We start from the raw sequence: 18,520 nt of genomic DNA, 5'->3' as shown, positions 1-18,520 counted from the left end.
AACTTTGTCGACTGGTTCACAAGCTCTCGTCTAACTACATTTCATGAAGAGCATGTGAATAATGAAAGCAAAAATACCCTTTTATGTGACCTATTGGGAAGAAATAATGAAGGATTTAAAAACTTTTAGAACGCTAATGAAATAAAAATCCACACTCCCATAAAAAAGTGGAAAATATGAATATTATAAGGAGAGGAAGAAAAAAGAGCACAAAAAAAAAAAAACTCATAGAGGATCCTTGAAAGTTTAAACATACATGATAAAGCAAGGGAGAAAGAAAAATGTCTCAAAAGACAACATTGCCTATTATAATATAAAAGAGAATATATAATCTGGAGATTTAAATGAAAATAAAGAGCAGAATAAAAAAGGGAAAAAAAAATACAGAAAAAAGAAAATAAACACAACAAAGAAAAAAGGGAAAAAAAAAAGTTCTATTCCTCTCTCCGAATTCCCACTCTTATCAACCAAAAAAATAATTCGAAATAAAAAAAAACCAAATAAATTTCCAAACGAAATATATATATTTTGATATTTCTTTTCTTGTTCCCATTACCATTAGTGGAACGCAATTATGTGGCAAGATTGTGCAGGAGCTGCGCTAGGCATCGTTTCGTTGTGATATCATCCTTCAACATCGGTGCAAACGTCCCGTTGCGTAACGGTTCTGGTAGACATTCACGGAGGGCTTCACGCGCTCTAGGATTATCCGAAAGCCGCAGATAACAGCGGACTACATGTTTAAGGAGGCGAGCACCGGCTTGGGTCTCAACAAGCTGTGCAACCATGTTCTGGAGTACCGCAGCAACTGCATAAAACCGCTCATAAGTCTGGCAAATATAACTGAGGCCAACTTCATCAAGGAGGATCTTCTGGACAATGAATATTGCCACCTAGAAAGGGTCATGAGAATTAGTACCAATATAAGAAACTCATAGCATTTTGGTCCGCACCGTCTTGGATAACTCGCTCCCAGTTTCCATTATGCGTAGACATAAAGGTATAATTTCTGTGCTCAACAGGAAATTGATAACCTCGGGGTCATCATTCTTCACCAATGCACCGATTACACCAAGACTTGTCAGGCGTAGATACTCAAAAGGACGAGAGCGACTCGTCGTGTTTAAAAACGGATAAAGAAAGAGCGGAATATGAGCTAAAAACATAATAAACATTATGTATCAAGAAAAACCAATGAATGAATATCAAACATACAGTTCAAGAAGAGGGTACGAGTGTCATTATGACTTGCCACGCACTGCAACAAGGCCAGAGCATTACAAACTCGGTTAGATGCAGTGGTTTGCAAGTTAGGCGGTGAGAGTAGTGGATAGATGGAAACAATCTCTTGCAGTAAAACAGACATAATGCCTAACAACAAAAAAATACAAATGAGCTCATAATTAGGAAATGTCATCGATCAATTCAATAGATTACCGCAAGAATGCCAGAGCACCAATGCTAAATCTGGATGTTGCTCTCTTTTCTTGCTCAACTCCAACAGAGCATGTTCGCGCACAGGAGGATTGAGTAATTCTAACACCAGCTGGTAGATTCGCTCCTCCTCGAGTAACCGCTGCTGTTGCTGCTGCTGCTGCTGTTGTTGTTGTTGTTGCTGTTGTTGCTGCTGTTGTTGTTGCTGGGCCTGCTGTTGTTGCTGTGAAGAAGGTTGTGGCTGAGAAATATTAGGCGGCTGAAGATGCTGTTGGAGAGTAGAGGGATGGAAGAACGCGTCATTGAGTCCAGCAGGTATAGCTGTATTCCCTCCGCCCGATTGAAGAGCCTGGAGCTGAGAGGCAAGTGATTGCGTGGGCAATGGCTGCGGGATCGACGATTGATATTGAAGGTATTGTTGAAGTTGCGAATGCATCTTTTTGACAATTTTTTTTTCTGCGGATTTGAATAAAGTGAAATTAATATATATGTATATATAGAGGAGGGAAGAGAGAAGAAGAAGAGAAAGAAAGGAACAAGAAAAAATGCGTGTGTGAATAAATTATTTTTTTTTTGATTCTCTTTCAGCGTAAAGAGGAGCAAGAGAGCAGAGACTAACTTATTGAAATCCCTTTATGCTGACGTCAATCCTGCGATCATCAACTTTTCTTTTGGAAAAAAAACTTGTCATTCGTCAGCATGTCTACACAAGTTGATCCGTCACCCAAACAACATGTAAAGGAGGAGTGCAGACTCGCTGAGATTGTTCAATACCAATGCAAACTTGTTCCAAACAAGATTGTTTGCTCTCCTTTTCCAAGACTTTTCAGAATGTAAGGCATAATTGCAAACTAATTGTTAATAGAATTTAACTGAAACATATGAAATATCCTCGATATTAGTTGTCCAGGTAAACCGACAATAGAAGTTACACATGCGGTAAGTGGAGAGATCAATAAGTGCAATATGTTTGAAGATTCAATTCTTTTGCTCATTACTGCGAGTAGTATTCATCCCTAGGAGAGCCTCACGCGAAAAGCCAGATTGTTTATCGTTGAGATATTCTCAATTATCTTGTTGTAAATACAGCAGCACTTTATGTACGATGACCTATACGTCTTTACCTTTTAGATTTCCAGCAATCTTTTAATAAAATAGTGCATTACAAAGAAAATCCGTTTCAATATGACGGTATAATTTTATCTATACACATTTCCCTTCTAGTTTCTCTAGCAGTGCACATAACCCTTTGGCTATGGCTCTTACTCTCCTCCCAACCTCGCTTATCCCAAACAGGATATCTCGATTTTCGTTTCCCAATAACAAGCCCCAAGCATCCGGTTCGACTACCCTTGCTACCAAGTCCGGATATCTCAGTAGGACCTCCTCTTGCTCTCTGGCTGAAAGATATAAGAACGAGGTCACGAAGTCGCCATTTATAGCGTGGGAAAACGAGTGGCGCGCCGGGCGCGAATGTTGATTGGACAGAAGTAAGCTGGTCCCTGAATGGCGCTCCAGGGCGCGCTGCAAAAGCACTAGTATTTCGTATGCGTGTTGGTTAAGACGGAGCCATACTTGTAATCCTCCTAACACGGTGCATCCGACAACACTCTCCCCTTGGTCGTCTACTTTACCACCCTCCTTTTCTCCCTTTCCATCCCATCCTTGATGCCAACTTAAGGTGATTTCCTTCCTCGCCTTCTCATAATCATCTTCACCCAGATCTAATCTCATAGTATTGTTCCAATGCGGAAATACCAGTGAACCTACGCGAAACCGAGGGACGACTTCACCACGTCCAACACTAAAATACGGGCCTACACTCTTACTTACTCCGCCCCCATTCCATCCACTATTAGTTGTCCTTTCCCTACTTTCATCATCTCCTCGCTCTCGCCTGCCATCCACCGGACATCCCATCCCAAATACTCCGCCCATCTTATCAGAGGCTATTACAAGGCTATCTGAAAGCATCAGACTATCGTCAATCATGCGTGAATTGGCCTCGCTCTTAAGAAATGTGAGGGTTGTAGTCGAGGTAGGAGTAATATTAGCAGCATGGGCGGAAGAAGGTGCCACTGGAGTAGAACTAAATGAAAAAAGCAAGAGGGAATCCTTTTGTGTGCCGACGCAGATCCGATTGCCATATGTACTCAAGCTTGTGATGAGACAACGAAGAATCTTACGGTGGATAAGCGTGAGACTAGTAAAGTGGCAGAATTGAGTTGCCCTTGGCAAAGATCGAACAACAAATAAATATGCTTACGTATTGTTTTCAAAATTAAACTGATAAATATTCAATATTTTCCCGGACGATATGAGAAGATAGTCATCCATTAGGGGACACACTGCATGGACCGCTCCCTCATGAAAATCATTGTGACAGATCTCGGTAAGTCGCACTTCTTTTTGTTCATTTTCCTAATGAACAACAATTAGCAGGGAGAAATTATAAGTGAATAAAAGTGAAGTACCTCCAATTCGAATAAATGGCAGAGTCCCAGCGACGGCGGAACATTGAAATCAAAAAATGTGCGTACTCCTGTTCCAACGACAATAATCTCTTTGCAGCCGTGGTCGGATTTTAACTTCCACCCTAAAAAGCATTGTAGTTGAAGCAACTATCTACGAGTCAAATAAGGGAGGATAAACTATTGCCTACCTATCATGCAATATATCTCCTCTTCAAATAAATTCTTTTCGTGCAAGATTTTTCCTCTGCAGTCAGAGTAAAAGTCAGCACACCTCTACTTTACAAATGGATTATTTCATCGTCTACCTTTTCGGATCAACCACTTTTATCATTGCCTCGCGACCCAAGCACGCTACTACCAGATTTCCACTTTTCTCATCATACACTAGACGTCTGGGCATTTCGTTCAATGGAATGGTCCGCATCTTATATCGAGGTCGCTCGCGAAGAGAGGCAAAGTGAAGACGGCCATCATCGGTAATAATCATATAGGTGGAGATGGAATCATTGTAAGAGAAGGGGGTAGCCATCGTTATCTATTCAGGATTAACACCAGGATTAAATAAATAAAATTAATGTAATTTTCAAAAGAGTACTTACCTGCTGTGGGTTATCAAGTAAAATTCTTGAAAACTCAAGACTAGTCCAACCCAATGAGACTTTCCATTCCAGGTCTGACAGCGCTAAAAACTCTCCTCTCTCTCCGGGTATTAGACGTACAGGTAGAGTTCCTACGCGACGTATGACCGGGTTTGTATATGTAGGCATGCCATATTCTTCCCAATCCACATCAAAGTAAACTACGCTCCCTTCACGGAGACCAATAACAAGATATGACTGGCGATGATCGTCACGGCAAGTTAAAAATACAGAGTGGGGAACATTGATGAGTCTGAGTGCATAATCGTCTATTTTACCAAGGATAAATAACCAAATCATCAGAGTTACTCTAAGCCATGAGGTATATACTTAAAACTATTCTTTTGTGAGGCGTCAAATATCCGGTTTTCCCCAACGCGAAAATGTCAACTGAGGGGGCGTGGTTTCCGAGCAGAATGAATGTGTGATAGAATTCATCGCTAATAGGCATGGTTAGAAAATTGATTGGACTTAATAAAGAATCGCAACGAGAAGGATTACTCTGAGGGGCACCAGGAAATACAGCTAGGTTCATCTTGCAATTTCTTAGACACCTCCAGAGAAAGTGCTTCTCTTAATTATCAGAAAACGAGAATTGTTAATATCGCCAGCCTTATTGGTAAGTAACACACAATTATTCGAACCTATGACCATCTAAAGTCACTGTATATATGCAAAGAGTATTTTTATATCCCTTAGCTAGACACAGGAAAACTCTCATACCGCCGCTTGTGGCGAGCACGATATTCCACTCAAATGGCGGAGTCCAACGGATCACTTCTTGCTCTTTGATATCATCTAAATTTTCCTTCCGTCTTGGTTGCGTAATAACAATCGCATCATTATGTACTTGCATCAGATACCCCGGAGCTTCAGGGAGTGTCGAGGCATAGATCGTGCTCATGTTCATGTCGAAGCCACTGGTATCTGTAATGTCTTCCAGTTCACCAGCTGTAAAGAAAAGCAAGAAATATGCTCAGCACATATCTGTTGCATTAAAATTCGAATTGACCTACTTCCTAAATCCATGAGTCTCGTCTCTCGTACAAATGAAAGCACCAAAAAGGTATCGTTGCTGTCTTCTGGTCGATTTTTTAAATTCCATATACCGGTAATCCTATCAGCCCAAAATAAGTTGAAATATCAAAGCATATTGCAGCAAAAATTAGCCTACCCATTAAACTCCGCTGCAGTGGTAGCTGTTGTCTCAATTCCAATCCCAAATCGCACTTCTCGTATGGCTCCGTACCGTCCCCGACCACTACACAAATAGGCGGTATTGAATTTGGAGTGGTAAGTATCGACAAGACGAAAATCAACAACTGGGGACCAGTTTGCTATAGTTTGAAGTTGGGAAATTTTCTGGCTACCAAGTACCTAGCATAAACCAAACATTTTGTAAATTACATTAAACCTTGACTAAGTGAGGCAAATATAATGGACCAACCGATATAACAGCTCCGTCACACATTTCTCCTGTAACAGCTAGTATATCGCCGAACTCTTCTGAAGAGGAGAGTAAAGCCATTGTAGGCCCAACGGGAAATATGTCATCTACCCGACAAACTTGTATTCCACAGTCCAACGAGGGGCTGATTTTGAATATTGTGCCTTCATCGCTGCTTGCATAGAGATATTGTGAGCCGTTAGAAGATTGGATTGAAGTAAACGCTGTTAATATAGCTATAAAAATGAAAAAACATTAGAGAACTACTGCATAAGCTTTGAATATGTCTGCTTACCATCGTTATCAGAGGAAAGAACGACACACCGTGGATAATCGGTTACTGCTGAAACCACTTGTGAGACGCGAAGTAGCATTGCTTCAGTTTCCTAAGGAATTTAAATGCTAAATGGAACAAAAAAAAACCTCTAAATGATATAGGTTAACTAACTGAAAACACTAAGAAGTTTTCCGGGTATTCTGGAATTGCAATAACGCGCAATAAAATCGGGCCACCTGACATAAAATAATTCAAATTACATCGGGGTATTAAAAACTAAAGAATAAGTAGTACCATGGTACAGTGTCATATTAGCATATAAATTTGAATGCTCCAGGATTTTGCTGGTTGCTATTTGATATATGCTGATATTCATTGATTTATCCACATCACTATAAAAAACGGGTCAGCACTTTCTAAAACATAGATACCATAGAATCTATTGCACTCACCCTGCAAAAGCCATTACGAGGTATGCGAATTCTTCTTGGCCATCAGAAGGAAAAAGGAATGCCATATCGAGGACAACTCCCTCGAAAGCAATATGTTTTACCTAATAAGATGGAAAGGGATTAGTTAAAGGTTTTTTAATTTTCATAAAATTTGTTTTACTTCTTTGACGGGATCAAAGTTCTCTCGAGTTAGTGTGTTTAGAGTAATTATAGTAACAGAATCTTGAAAAGGGGCTGCGGCAATGACTCTTGATCTAGGACCAAGTAAGGTATCTTATTAATATGGAAACTTTAAGAAACTAGAAGTGTTAATCGCTTACAAAGGGTCAATGCATAGCAGTCGCTGAGTATCCTTGAAGTGAAAGCCAGGTCGAGAAATAGGATGCTGGTAATATGAATACAAGATATTTGGATTATTAAGGTACTTCATATTATGGTGGCTGACCAATATTACGATGATACCTGCGCAGCCGCAATAAAACGACCCTTATTTCCATCTTCTGGCGGTTTCCAAGTTACAAATGAGAGCATGCCAGAGTCGGATAGAAAAACGAGTACATCTTCACCAGGAATAGTGGTACATTTCTGAGAAAGTTCGCCAGCTACCCTGTCGTCATTGAAGAAGCAATGCAGTACACGCATATCTTTGACAATACCAAAGGTAGGCTGCTCTAGCAGAGAACTGAGCGTGAAGTTTTCCTGAAGTTCTAAGAGCTCTAAAGAGGTTTCCTTGTTAAAATAAAGTATTATTAATTAACAAAGTTAGAAAACATTTTCTATTAGATAAATGGATAGTGCTAAATACCTTTGAGAAAATTACATCTTTTGCCACTGGAGATCTTAAGGCGCACAAGGCTACCTGACGGATTACCGGGTTATGGAGTACAGTACGCGTATACGCACGAACTTCGGGATGCTGTTGACGCGATTGCCTCCATAAGGAGACAGGTGAGCGAGCCGTCGCACTCGTCATTAATTTCTTGTCAGACTTTCTCTCCACAAAAAGTAACAAAAGTATTGAGTGACTGCCAACATCCGTGGCTTACCTCAGTAATCTCGGGGAAATTTTTTTTTCATTTTAGAAAATCCAAACAGTTTGACAAGCTCAAGCATCTTCTGAATTTTTTCAAAGCAATTGCGTTTTTGTCATGTCGGACCAAAAAATTGGTACATAATTTCCATATTCTTTTAGTTTTTAATAATAGCTTACATTATTTTTGCATATATTATACATACTCCTAAGATGGATTCCTAATGTCTTAATATCTTCGTGTTTTTTAGCCATCCTCTCGGTTTACAATAAAACTGGTCTTCTTGAACTTGCCAGGGAGCTCCATGGTCAAAATGTGCGTCTTTTGGGCTCTGGAGGTACTGCACGTATGATTCGTGAGGCAGGAATTCCAATTGGGTAAATGCACCCCTAAGTTGATATGTTACTTTTTTCTAAATCATTTTATACACGTATACTTAGTGATGTTTCTGATATCACCAAAGCCCCTGAAATTCTCGGTGGCCGTGTTAAGACCCTACACCCTGCCGTGCATGGTGGTATCCTTGCACGTAATATACCTAGTGATGAAAAGGACCTTGCTACGCAGGGAATTGCTAAGATAGACTTTGTTGTGTGCAACCTATATCCTTTCAAGGAAACTATTGCAAAACCAGGAGTAACAGTCCCAGAAGCTGTAGAAGAGATCGATATAGGTAGGTGTTCTTAATTATTATTACGAATATTGCTGATAATTTTATTCGCTTCAAGGTGGTGTGACACTTCTACGCGCCGCTGCAAAAAACCATGACCGAGTGACAATTCTCTCGGATCCATCGGACTATGCCCAGTTTGTACAGGAGTTGAAATCGGGTGGAGTTTCGGATACTACCCGTAAATTGTTTGCTCTTAAAGTGAGATATCCTCTATAATTCCGAAACACCTCTGGACGTTTTATATTAACGGATACTTAGGCCTTCAACCACACGGCCGATTACGATGATGCTATCTCTGGGTATTTCCGCCAGCAATATGCTGCTGGGACTTCTCAATTGACCCTGCGTTATGGAGCCAATCCTCATCAAAAGCCTGCGCAAGTTTATGTCAAAGATGGGAATTTGCCCATTGAAGGTAAACTTTCTCCTAAAATGTTTTTTAACGTTTGCTAAATAGCTTTTTGTTTCAGTCATGTCGGGCTCTCCGGGATACATTAATTTATTAGATGCCTTGAACTCATGGGCACTTGTTAAAGAGCTAAAAGAGTCCACTGGACTTCCTGCTGCTGCCTCCTTCAAACATGTATCCCCCGCAGGTGCTGCTGTTGGATTGCCATTGAGTGATGTAGAGAAAAAAGTGTATTTTGTCGACGATTTGCCAGAGCTTACACCATTGGCTTGTGCATATGCTCGTGCTCGTGGTAGGTGGCCAAAAACACCAATGCTGTAGAAATCTCGTAACGAGATCGATTTTAACAACTCCTCAATATCTCTAGGTGCTGATCGCATGTCCTCATTCGGTGACTGGATTGCCCTAAGTGACAAAGTCGATGTTCTCACCGCCAAGATTATTTCCCGTGAAGTCTCTGACGGAGTGATTGCTCCTGATTTCGAACCCGCGGCGCTTGAGATTCTTTCAAAGAAGAAGGCTGGTAAATACACTGTGCTTAAGATGGACCCAGCCTATGTCCCCGAGGAAATGGAAAAGCGACAAGTCTATGGCCTGTACCTTGAGCAGAAACGAAATGATGCCAAGATAGATGACTCGCTCTTCCAAAACATTGTCAGTAGCAATAAGGACCTGCCGAAAAATGCAGTCATCGATTTAGTAGTGGCAACCATTGCTCTCAAATATACGCAGTCGAATTCCGTGTGCTACGCCAAAAACGGAATGGTAATCGGTTTGGGAGCCGGCCAGCAGTCACGTATTCACTGCACCCGCCTCGCAGGTGACAAGGCAGATAACTGGTAATTTCATACGGATAAACAGGATCGTTGCTCTCAATTTTATGTTGGCTACTCTATTTTAATAGGTGGCTTCGTCATCATCCAAAGATTCTCAACTTCGACTTCAAAAAAGAAGCAAAGCGTGCTGATAAATCAAACGCAATCGATCTTTATATCCTCGACAAAATCGGCAAAGGCGCAGAATATGAAGCTTGGGCATCAATGTTTAATACTGTGCCAGAACCTCTCTCCGCAGAGGAGCGCCGTGCGCATTTGGATCAATTAAGTGGCGTTTCTCTGTCATCTGATGCTTTCTTCCCGTTCCCAGATAATGTGCACCGTGCACGTCAAAGTGGAGTATCCTATATCGCAGCACCTAGCGGTAGCATTCAAGACGAACAGGTCATTCAAGCCGCGAACGGATATGGCATTGTTTATTGTATGACGAACCTCCGCTTGTTCCACCACTAGTTGGAGAGAATTATAAATTGACAATCATAATATATATATTCCTCTTAAGGACTTCGATTTGTTTATATTGGATATAAATCGATGAATTAATTAATATAAGAATATAAATATTTTTGTAATAAAAAATATTTGTCAATGGTTTAAAGAGTAAAAAAATGTTTTCGTCCGGGTTCGAACCGGAGACCTTACGCGTGTGAGGCGTACGTGATAACCAACTACACCACGAAAACTCTACACCGATTGGAGAGATTAGATTAATTATAGTCGTGAAAAAACAAAAAAAATAAAGAATTTTAAGTTTAAACATTAATATGAGTATTGAATATTATGTGTAATTAATAAAATTATTTCATTTTTGTATTCTGACAATAAAAAACAATATAAGTTTTTTTAAATTTTGCTATATATTTATTTTTTATTACATCCAAAAATGTAAGCTCATGTGGCGCAATGGATAGCGCGTTAGACTTCGGATCTAAAGGTTGCAGGTTCGAGTCCTGCCATGGGCGATTGACTTTTGATTTTTTATCTTTAACAAAATTCTAGATAGCTGAATGACTATTTTTAAATATAATTTATTTTTTTTTATAACATTAAAGTATAAATTACTGAAAATAAAAATCATGATGATACACATTAAATACATTAGCAAACAATGGAATAAAAATATAAAAAAGGAGAGCAATGGCTAAGTGAAATAGATGATCAGTGTAAAATAGTGAATACTAAGTTATTTTTAAGTAAAAAGAAAATAATGAAGGTCGTAGTAAAACAAAGGGAAAGGGAATACTAACTGTGGGCATCAAAAGGTCGAAAAGAGAAGGAGAATTCGTAGACCTAATATAAGCAAATCTGTAAATAAACGTTAAATATTTTATAGCTATTCGATCTTAGCCAATTCGTTACTTTATGTTACTTCTTCGGATGCTATCCATTTGTTTGTATTCAGTTTTCGTCTTTCTTCATCTTGAGCACTCGAACATATGCTTGATGTCCATATTTGACAAATACCATGCACAAACAGAAATGGTACCTTTGAATATGCCATAGTACCATCTTGTATAATAAATAGAGGTTCCAATTTACAACAAGATTGCCTTATTCCAGTTCGACCTTCTAATAACCATCAGTGCCATACTATTCAATACTCATGTTCATTTCACGAAACGGAAATGGATGCATTTGGCTACGCTTATTAGATAGCACTAACTCAAGATTATGTTAAGGCAATGAAACCTCCCCATTTAAGGCGCGTAAAATTACTAACTTGAAGCAATTAAAGAAACCATCGCTAACTTCCTGTATCAAGATATGCTGATTAACTACGGACGCCCATGTGAGATTCTTAGTATCAGCACTCACAAAATGGTTTCACGATTTTTTGGTGCTATACACTGATAGCGGTTACTGAGAAGTAGCCATGAAGGACGAGGATAAACCATAACGGTTTTTATCACGAGACAGAGTGGCTACCAATTTAATGTAATGTTATTGGATTCACCAACGAGGCGGTCATCTTCCAGCGACTCATGAGAAGAATACTAGATGGAATACTGTGGAAACACGTGGTAGTATTTATTGATGATATTCAAATTTACTCGGGAAATAGCTCGCTCACATTTTGACAATGACTTCGCAAAGATGCTTCAAATGTTCTGTGAAATTTCTTGAATAGACTGAAATATCATATATAATTAGTACGTCAAAACCACCTAGCTAGTACTCCTAGCCAGAATTTATGTGAAATTTAAAACCTCTTTAACAGAGTATATATGCAATCTTGAAAAATAAAATCACAGAACGAGTGTCTTTGTGCAGGATATAACCCAATACTGGAGGGAGTTACAGGAGAATTAAGAAACAGTAATATTTGAAAAATCCAGAATCTGGTGAGGGCAGGATAGGCTAGTTTGCCCATGGAATATAGTATTTTTTATTTTTGGAGGATTTTTATTAAGAAGTATCCTTTTTTGTTAGTAAAGGAATTTGATAGATTAGGTGTTCTTGGCTTCCTCGAAAACGAAGGCTACTTCTTGGCTGTCATCGATCTGGATTAGCGAGCTCTATCCCCATTTTTGCTTGAGCCCTTCTTCGTCTTTTTTCCTCTGTGCCTGTATCCATTGTCCTTTGATTGCTATGATAAGATCTGATAAAAGGATACACTTGAATGCGATGTCCTCGTGGTCTTGGTTGTCCATTACAATTGCAATCCTGGTCTTATGTATACTCCACACCATGATGTCGTGTAACCACATGGAGACTTGTTGAACTTTGCCCCGCGTCTCCTCGTGGAATTCGAAGAGTTTCTCGTACTTATGCATGCTTGTCCAGGGCTTATCGAGGATCTTTTGTTGGAGCCTGATAAACCACCTCCACAGAAAACCAGTTTTTAATTGGCGTCGGAGTTTGAATCTTAGAGTTGGCTTGATATGTGACTCGAATTACGATATTCATGTTGAAGCGACGTGGAACAGTGGAAGTTCGTCAGGCTCATAACCTGAAGGTCAAAGGATCGAAACCTTTCGTCGCTAAAAATTTTCACATCACCCTAGTTCTTTATAATTATAATGGCAGATCCATCCTTTTTTCTTCTTTTTGAGCGGGATCTTAGAAAGAAACACCTCAATAACCTGTAGAAAAAAGTTCTTTTCGTTATTTCATGTACATAAGTAGCCTATCTTAATACCATTGCACACAACCTTTATCCCCCCCCTCTTACAGTTATTCCTATCCCCTTCTTTATTAAGCTAATTGCTGTTTCCATACTTTCCTAGCTCTTTCCTCATCACCTTTTCTCTCTTCCTCTTACACTTAAATCCTTTTCTTCCTTCCTTTTTTCCGTCTATTCTCCAAATTCTGCAAGGAAGGCCAGGAGCATTACCTGGGTGATTTTGACGTAGAAGCTACCCTACCTTTTTAACAGGATAGGACACTTTTCAATAAAAGTCCTTTGTTAAAAAAAATGTAGAAAAAAAAGATAAAAAAAAAGATAAAAATTAACGGAAACCATGTAGTGACAAGATAGCTTTTAGGTAGTAACAAGAGTGGAAGACAGGAGGCGGAAATATTTGAAGAATGCACTAGGAAGAAATACGTGCAGAAGGAGAGAGTGTAATATCAATAAAGGATATAATAAAGTGATTAAATAAAGAATATATCTACCTATTAAAAGGAATACTAATTTTTCATATTTATAAATTGCATTAATACATCAAATGAAAGGGATGATAAACCATAGAATCCAGGATAAGAAAAAGTGGTAAGCGTAAGAAATTTGGTACAACTGTGTTGAAGTTGGGATGTTTTGGATAATATTTATTTATATCAGTTACTACTGGGACTCTATATTCCAAATTGTTGCGTTCGGTCTATTATCCAAAAAGACACTAATATAATCTCTTATTTTTCCTAAACAAGATCCTATTGATGACAAGTTGGGTGCATTGCCCAAGCTATTTTTTATTTAGTCTGTGATGAAACGCTAATAATCTACCTGTAATGCTTATTTGCACGACTTATTCCAAGCAATCGCCTCTATATCTAGGTGCACCTAATTTTCCCTTTTAATACAGGCATGACATCAACTTTCCAAGTCGGTTAAAGAAACAGCAAATGGACAAGATTATTATTTGATTGTTTTTGTTTTTGTAAATCAAAACACATGGACTTAACAGTACAAACAAAGATTCGAGAAAAAGGCTGGAAGAGGGGAGGGGAGGGTAGGAAGAGAGGAAGAGAGGAAGAGAGGAAGAGAGGTCAATAATTTAAACACTAATTACTGAGCTTCCAGGGACTTGTTTGGAAATGATGCTCAGAATGTCTGCATCGGTGACTTGCTTTTTTGTGTCGCACATGCGCTTAAATGTTGAAAAGGCACTTTCAAACTCCTCCTCCTTCAGGTCCTTGAAGCCCAGCTCGATAAGGTGCTGTCTAAATGCATTGCGGCCGGAGTGCTTCCCGAGGACGAGCGTCGAGCGAACCATCACCCCTACTGAGGCCGGATCCATGATCTCGTAGGTTTGCTTATGCTTAATCACCCCGTCCTGGTGAATGCCGCTCTCATGCAAAAATGCGTTGCGCCCGACAATAGCCTTGTTCCATTGCACATGCATTTGCGTGCAACGTGAGACAAGCTGCGAGGTCTCGAAGATAAAGGGCGTATTAATTGTGTGATATACGGGATAATGGCCCGGGTGGGTGTGAACTGCCATGACCACTTCTTCAAGCGCGGTATTGCCCGCGCGCTCACCAATTCCATTGATGGCCACCTCTACCTGGCAGGCCCCGTTTTCAATCCCCGCAAGGGTATTTGCCGTCGCAAGCCCTAGGTCATTGTGACAGTGAGTGGACCAGATAGCCTAAGAGCAAGCAATAAATTAGAGTTGGTGACAGGCGGCTAAACGTTGTTTTTATCTAAACTCTACCTTATCAGCCCCAGGAGTGTTTTCGCGCAGATATTTGATCAGATTGCCATATACTGCAGGCGTGTTGTATCCTACTGTGTCGGGAATATTGAGGGTGGTTGCACCGGCCTTAATGACCTCGCCCAGCAGCTGACACAAGAAGTCACGGTCGCTCCGCGACGCATCCTCTGGAGAAAACTCTACGTCCTCTACAAAGGTGCGAGCAAGCTCGACCGCGGCTACTGCACGGCGAATGCATTCTTCACGTGAGATCTTAAGTTTGTATTGAAGATGGATATCGGAGGAGGCTAGGAACGTGTGGATGCGTTTGGAGGGGGCAGGCTCGAGCGCTTGGGCCGCACGCTTAATATCGTTGGGTGTTGCGCGGGCAAGGGCAGCAATAGTCTGGAAAAATAGAGTTTCGCAAAGCTTAAGCCATTATGCATTCGAAAAAAAAGGCTACGAAGAAGCTATTTCTTTACCATTGGCGTTCCTATATGCTCTCGCCCTTCCATGAGATGGCCGGCTTCCTTTGCGATGCGATAGACTGCATCAAAATCACCCTCTGACGCCACCGGAAATCCTGCTTCACACACATCGACTCCTAGTTTTGAGAGTTGTTTTGCAATTTCCACCTTTTCTTCGGTGGTGAGGGTTACTCCGGGCGACTATTCGATGAGAGCAATAATCTCTGGTAAGTCTGTGATTTTTGATTTAGTTTGGGCCCATTCTGGTTTCCTACCTGCTCGCCATCCCGGAGAGAAGTGTCAAATACAATGAGTTTTTTCTTGTTCTGTGCTTCGACTACCATGTTGGTGGAGTTGTTTGTGAGAGGTAATGGGGGAGAGCTATAATAAGACTATATGACAACAGAAAAAGAGGAGGAGGGTTTATATGCGACAAAGACAGTGTGATAAAAAAAGTGGAGACCAAAAAGCCCGTTTGTCTTTTATCTCTGATCCCTTCTCCGAGCGAAATAAATACAAATTCTTATGACTCAAATTAATCCGACCAATCATGCTCTTTCATTCGAAACGTTCTCACTTTGACAGTATTGGCTGTCATTCGTAAATTTCGACGAGCATAGAGGTGCTGCGGGTGGCTTGGCTCCTGTATCAACACCAACAAAAAATGAGTGAATGGGGATAAAATTTCAAGCTACTGCATCGCGTTTCAAAGCTACCCTATAGATTTAGACATAGACCCGCCTCCATCATGCCGACCGTCACTGTTGATAAGGAAGAACTCTATAAATCATTGGGCCGCGAATACAGTAAGCCCCTTGGTGCCCTTTGTTGACTTGCGCAATCTTCATCTCTTTGTATGATTAGCGACCGACGAGTTCCGTGATTTATGCTTCGAGTTCGGTATTGAGCTGGAGGAAGATGTACGGGAGCCCCCCTTTTTCTTGCTGCCATACAATCTGCTACAGCCCCTAACTTAATTTCTCGCATTTCTTCCGATTTCTAGTCTTCAGAACTTTTGGATGAATCCGGCAAACCCCTTCCTGGTCGACCCACACTTAAGATCGACATTCCAGCAAATCGCTATGATCTGTTATGTCCTGAGGGTATTGCACGTGCTCTTAATATTTTCCAGAAGAATGGCGCCGCGCCAAAATATACCACTGTCCGTCCTCCGAACAATGTTCTCCAAAAACTCATCGTCAAACCAGAGGTATACATTTTCTTGCTCTGCCTTCTTTTCCCGGTTTTTTTTTTTTCAAAATCTAACCCGTTTAACACGTATAGACAAAGCAAATTCGACCCTTCGTTGTGGCCGCTATTCTACGTGATATAACCTTTGACGAAATGAACTATGATAACTTTATTGCACTTCAAGACAAATTGCACATGAACATCTGCCGGTTCGGATTTTTGGGTTATTGCTTCCTTAGGATAACTGGGTCTAATCTTTTTATGGATTTTTCACTATAGTAAGCGAACGTTGGCCTCGATGGGCACTCACGATCTTGATACTATCCAAGGCCCCTTCACATACGAGGCACTTCCCCCTAAAGAGATTAACTTTATCCCGCTAAATCAATCAAAGTCAATGGATGGCGAGGCATTAATGCAGTTCTATGAGGTGAGGCGAATCACCTATACCCTCCTCCTCCTCCCCCATTTTCTACTTGTTTAACACTCCTTTGATGCTTATCGCTCGCTTGGGATCGTAGGCCGATAAACACCTCGGAAAGTTCCTACACATCATCCGAGATTCGCCCGTCTACCCGATCATCTACGACTCGAAACGCACCGTACTCTCACTTCCACCTATCATCAATAGCGACCACTCCAAAATCACCCTGCAAACCAAGAACGTGTTCATCGAGGTGACAGCCACCGACTTGACAAAGGCAAACATCGTGGTGAACACCCTTGTGACCATGTTCTCGCAATACTGCAAGAAGCCGTTCACCGTGGAGCCGGTGGAGGTGGTCTACCCTGACGGAACCACGATGGTGACGCCCGACTTGACCCCCCGAGACACCAAGGTCAGCACAGAATACATCAATTCGTGCACGGGTCTTGGCCTCTCCGCGTCAGATATTGCATCGCTGCTCAACCGCATGTCGCTGGACGCCACTGCACAGGAGGACGAGATTGTCGTCAAGGTCCCCCCGACGCGCAGCGATATTCTCCACGCATGTGATCTGATGGAGGATGCGGCCATTGCCTATGGCTACAACAATCTGCCGCGCAAGTTCCCCTCCGTGAACACGTTTGGCAGTTCACTTCCCGTGAACAAGCTTGCCGACCGGGTCCGGATGGAGCTTGCCCTCGCGGGCTTTTACGAGGTCATGCCTCTGATCCTGTGCTCACATGACGAGAACTTCGCCTTCCTTAACCGCGAGGACAAGGGGGATGAGGCCATCAAGCTCGCGAATCCCAAGACGATTGAATATCAGGTGGTGCGCACCACCCTTCTGCCGGGTGTGCTGAAGACCATCTCGCACAACAAGAAATACCCGCTCCCCATCAAGGTGTTCGAGGTGTCGGAGGTGGCCTTCAAGGACGCCACGCAAGATCGCCTTACCCGTAACGAACGGCGGGTGTGCGCGGCCTACGCGGGCAAGACCTCCGGGTTTGAGATCACGCATGGCCTCCTGAATCGAATCATGAGCCAGATGGGGGTGAAGCTGGTTGACAAGCACGGCGACGAGAGCGGGTACTGGATCGAGGAGTCGGCCAACCCGACGTATTTCCCGGGCCGGAGTGCGGACGTGCTGTACCGGCGGGTGGCCAAGGCCATGGGGGAGGTCAATGGTCCGGTCGAGAGGTCGGTGGTCAAGGTGGGCAGCTTCGGGACAATACATCCCGAGGTGTTGCAGAAGTTCGAGATTGGTTATGCGGTATCTGCTTTGGAATTCAATTTGGAGGTGTTCTTAAAACAGTAGATCCCCCTTTTCCTTCCTTATATGCTAGTTTTATTCTAATTCATGGAAAAATTTGAGGAACACGAGAAAAAAAATAGCTTTTCTATATACTATCTATGTTTGTCTTCCATCTCCCCCATTCTGTACAATGAAAAATCACAACAGAGCCAAAGAGCAGCCTAGTCGCCATCGCCATCGCCATCCACCCATCTACTTCTGCATGTAATTAAGCCATTGAGTAACAGCTCCCTCGGGCACCAGAGTGGACGCCACCCGACCTATCTACTCGGCCAAAATCTCTGCCATAATGTCATTGCGCTCCTCGAGTCGCGTGTACACGTCCTCCTTCAGGGCCTGCAGCTCGCTGGGCGAGAGATTGTAGAATTCCTCGTTTTCGAGCACGCGCCGCAACAATGCGAGCTTGCCCCTGCTGTTCAGGTCGAGAAAGAAGTCAAAGGTGTCGGTGGGGGGCATGGGGCTGGCTCGAACCTCGGCCAGGGAGACGAGGACGAGGAGAGCAAGGAGGATGGATGTGAGGAGGGAGAATTCCATGGAGTTGAGCCTAATATATGACAAAACAAGTGATTAAATACCGAGATCACCCCCGGACCAGG

The 18,520-nt window shown here is 41.8% G+C and overlaps 8 protein-coding genes and 3 non-coding genes across 11 annotated transcripts; 5 read left to right on the top strand and 6 right to left on the bottom strand.

The window, feature by feature from the left end:
- Nucleotides 1-572: 572 nt before the first annotated feature.
- On the bottom strand, nucleotides 573-1,870 carry VTP21DRAFT_2869 (uncharacterized protein; the record flags this gene model as incomplete). The annotated part of the gene is made up of 4 exons (XM_069393108.1): nucleotides 573-893; nucleotides 954-1,156; nucleotides 1,216-1,371; nucleotides 1,438-1,870. 4 exons carry the CDS (start codon nucleotides 1,868-1,870, stop codon nucleotides 573-575), a joined length of 1,113 nt encoding a protein of 370 aa, XP_069250117.1.
- Nucleotides 1,871-2,133: 263 nt separating this feature from the next.
- Nucleotides 2,134-2,492, top strand: VTP21DRAFT_2868 (uncharacterized protein; the record flags this gene model as incomplete). Its single annotated transcript, XM_069393107.1, has 3 exons — nucleotides 2,134-2,267; nucleotides 2,337-2,373; nucleotides 2,442-2,492. 3 exons carry the CDS (start codon nucleotides 2,134-2,136, stop codon nucleotides 2,490-2,492), a joined length of 222 nt encoding a protein of 73 aa, XP_069250116.1.
- Nucleotides 2,493-2,637: 145 nt separating this feature from the next.
- Nucleotides 2,638-7,695, bottom strand: VTP21DRAFT_2867 (uncharacterized protein; the record flags this gene model as incomplete). Its single annotated transcript, XM_069393106.1, has 20 exons — nucleotides 2,638-3,637; nucleotides 3,701-3,855; nucleotides 3,909-4,030; nucleotides 4,097-4,152; nucleotides 4,214-4,443; nucleotides 4,508-4,815; nucleotides 4,877-4,986; nucleotides 5,048-5,119; nucleotides 5,191-5,497; nucleotides 5,563-5,663; nucleotides 5,721-5,923; nucleotides 5,994-6,229; nucleotides 6,289-6,379; nucleotides 6,442-6,506; nucleotides 6,565-6,662; nucleotides 6,723-6,823; nucleotides 6,883-6,976; nucleotides 7,043-7,107; nucleotides 7,185-7,451; nucleotides 7,528-7,695. The coding sequence occupies 20 exons, from the start codon at nucleotides 7,693-7,695 to the stop codon at nucleotides 2,638-2,640; spliced, it is 3,849 nt and encodes a 1,282-aa protein (XP_069250115.1).
- Nucleotides 7,696-7,870: 175 nt separating this feature from the next.
- VTP21DRAFT_2866 (uncharacterized protein) lies at nucleotides 7,871-10,124 on the top strand (the record flags this gene model as incomplete). The annotated part of the gene is made up of 8 exons (XM_069393105.1): nucleotides 7,871-7,889; nucleotides 8,004-8,130; nucleotides 8,194-8,426; nucleotides 8,482-8,624; nucleotides 8,685-8,841; nucleotides 8,897-9,127; nucleotides 9,203-9,674; nucleotides 9,740-10,124. 8 exons carry the CDS (start codon nucleotides 7,871-7,873, stop codon nucleotides 10,122-10,124), a joined length of 1,767 nt encoding a protein of 588 aa, XP_069250114.1.
- A 156-nt stretch (nucleotides 10,125-10,280) lies between these two features.
- On the bottom strand, nucleotides 10,281-10,354 carry VTP21DRAFT_t182. The gene has a single exon. It is a non-coding gene; the product is annotated as a tRNA-Val (tRNA).
- A 206-nt stretch (nucleotides 10,355-10,560) lies between these two features.
- Nucleotides 10,561-10,633, top strand: VTP21DRAFT_t187. The gene has a single exon. It is a non-coding gene; the product is annotated as a tRNA-Arg (tRNA).
- Nucleotides 10,634-12,187: 1,554 nt separating this feature from the next.
- On the bottom strand, nucleotides 12,188-12,445 carry VTP21DRAFT_2865 (uncharacterized protein; the record flags this gene model as incomplete). Its single annotated transcript, XM_069393104.1, has 1 exon — nucleotides 12,188-12,445. One exon carries the CDS (start codon nucleotides 12,443-12,445, stop codon nucleotides 12,188-12,190), a length of 258 nt encoding a protein of 85 aa, XP_069250113.1.
- A 138-nt stretch (nucleotides 12,446-12,583) lies between these two features.
- VTP21DRAFT_t188 lies at nucleotides 12,584-12,655 on the top strand. The gene has a single exon. It is a non-coding gene; the product is annotated as a tRNA-Met (tRNA).
- Nucleotides 12,656-13,888: 1,233 nt separating this feature from the next.
- Nucleotides 13,889-15,338, bottom strand: VTP21DRAFT_2864 (uncharacterized protein; the record flags this gene model as incomplete). The annotated part of the gene is made up of 4 exons (XM_069393103.1): nucleotides 13,889-14,482; nucleotides 14,549-14,932; nucleotides 15,010-15,195; nucleotides 15,270-15,338. The coding sequence occupies 4 exons, from the start codon at nucleotides 15,336-15,338 to the stop codon at nucleotides 13,889-13,891; spliced, it is 1,233 nt and encodes a 410-aa protein (XP_069250112.1).
- Nucleotides 15,339-15,742: 404 nt separating this feature from the next.
- Nucleotides 15,743-17,927, top strand: VTP21DRAFT_2863 (uncharacterized protein; the record flags this gene model as incomplete). Its single annotated transcript, XM_069393102.1, has 6 exons — nucleotides 15,743-15,800; nucleotides 15,859-15,914; nucleotides 15,998-16,204; nucleotides 16,279-16,394; nucleotides 16,465-16,615; nucleotides 16,707-17,927. 6 exons carry the CDS (start codon nucleotides 15,743-15,745, stop codon nucleotides 17,925-17,927), a joined length of 1,809 nt encoding a protein of 602 aa, XP_069250111.1.
- A 158-nt stretch (nucleotides 17,928-18,085) lies between these two features.
- VTP21DRAFT_2862 (uncharacterized protein) lies at nucleotides 18,086-18,458 on the bottom strand (the record flags this gene model as incomplete). The annotated part of the gene is made up of 2 exons (XM_069393101.1): nucleotides 18,086-18,122; nucleotides 18,193-18,458. The coding sequence occupies 2 exons, from the start codon at nucleotides 18,456-18,458 to the stop codon at nucleotides 18,086-18,088; spliced, it is 303 nt and encodes a 100-aa protein (XP_069250110.1).
- Nucleotides 18,459-18,520: the final 62 nt, after the last annotated feature.

The sequence above is a fragment of the Calcarisporiella thermophila genome, assembly GCF_041956535.1.
Source record: "Calcarisporiella thermophila strain CBS 279.70 unplaced genomic scaffold VTP21scaffold_15, whole genome shotgun sequence".
Taxonomy (NCBI): domain Eukaryota; kingdom Fungi; phylum Calcarisporiellomycota; class Calcarisporiellomycetes; order Calcarisporiellales; family Calcarisporiellaceae; genus Calcarisporiella; species Calcarisporiella thermophila.
The sequence above is the reverse complement of the archived record's forward strand: the minus strand, read 5'-3'. Positions and strand labels throughout refer to the sequence as shown.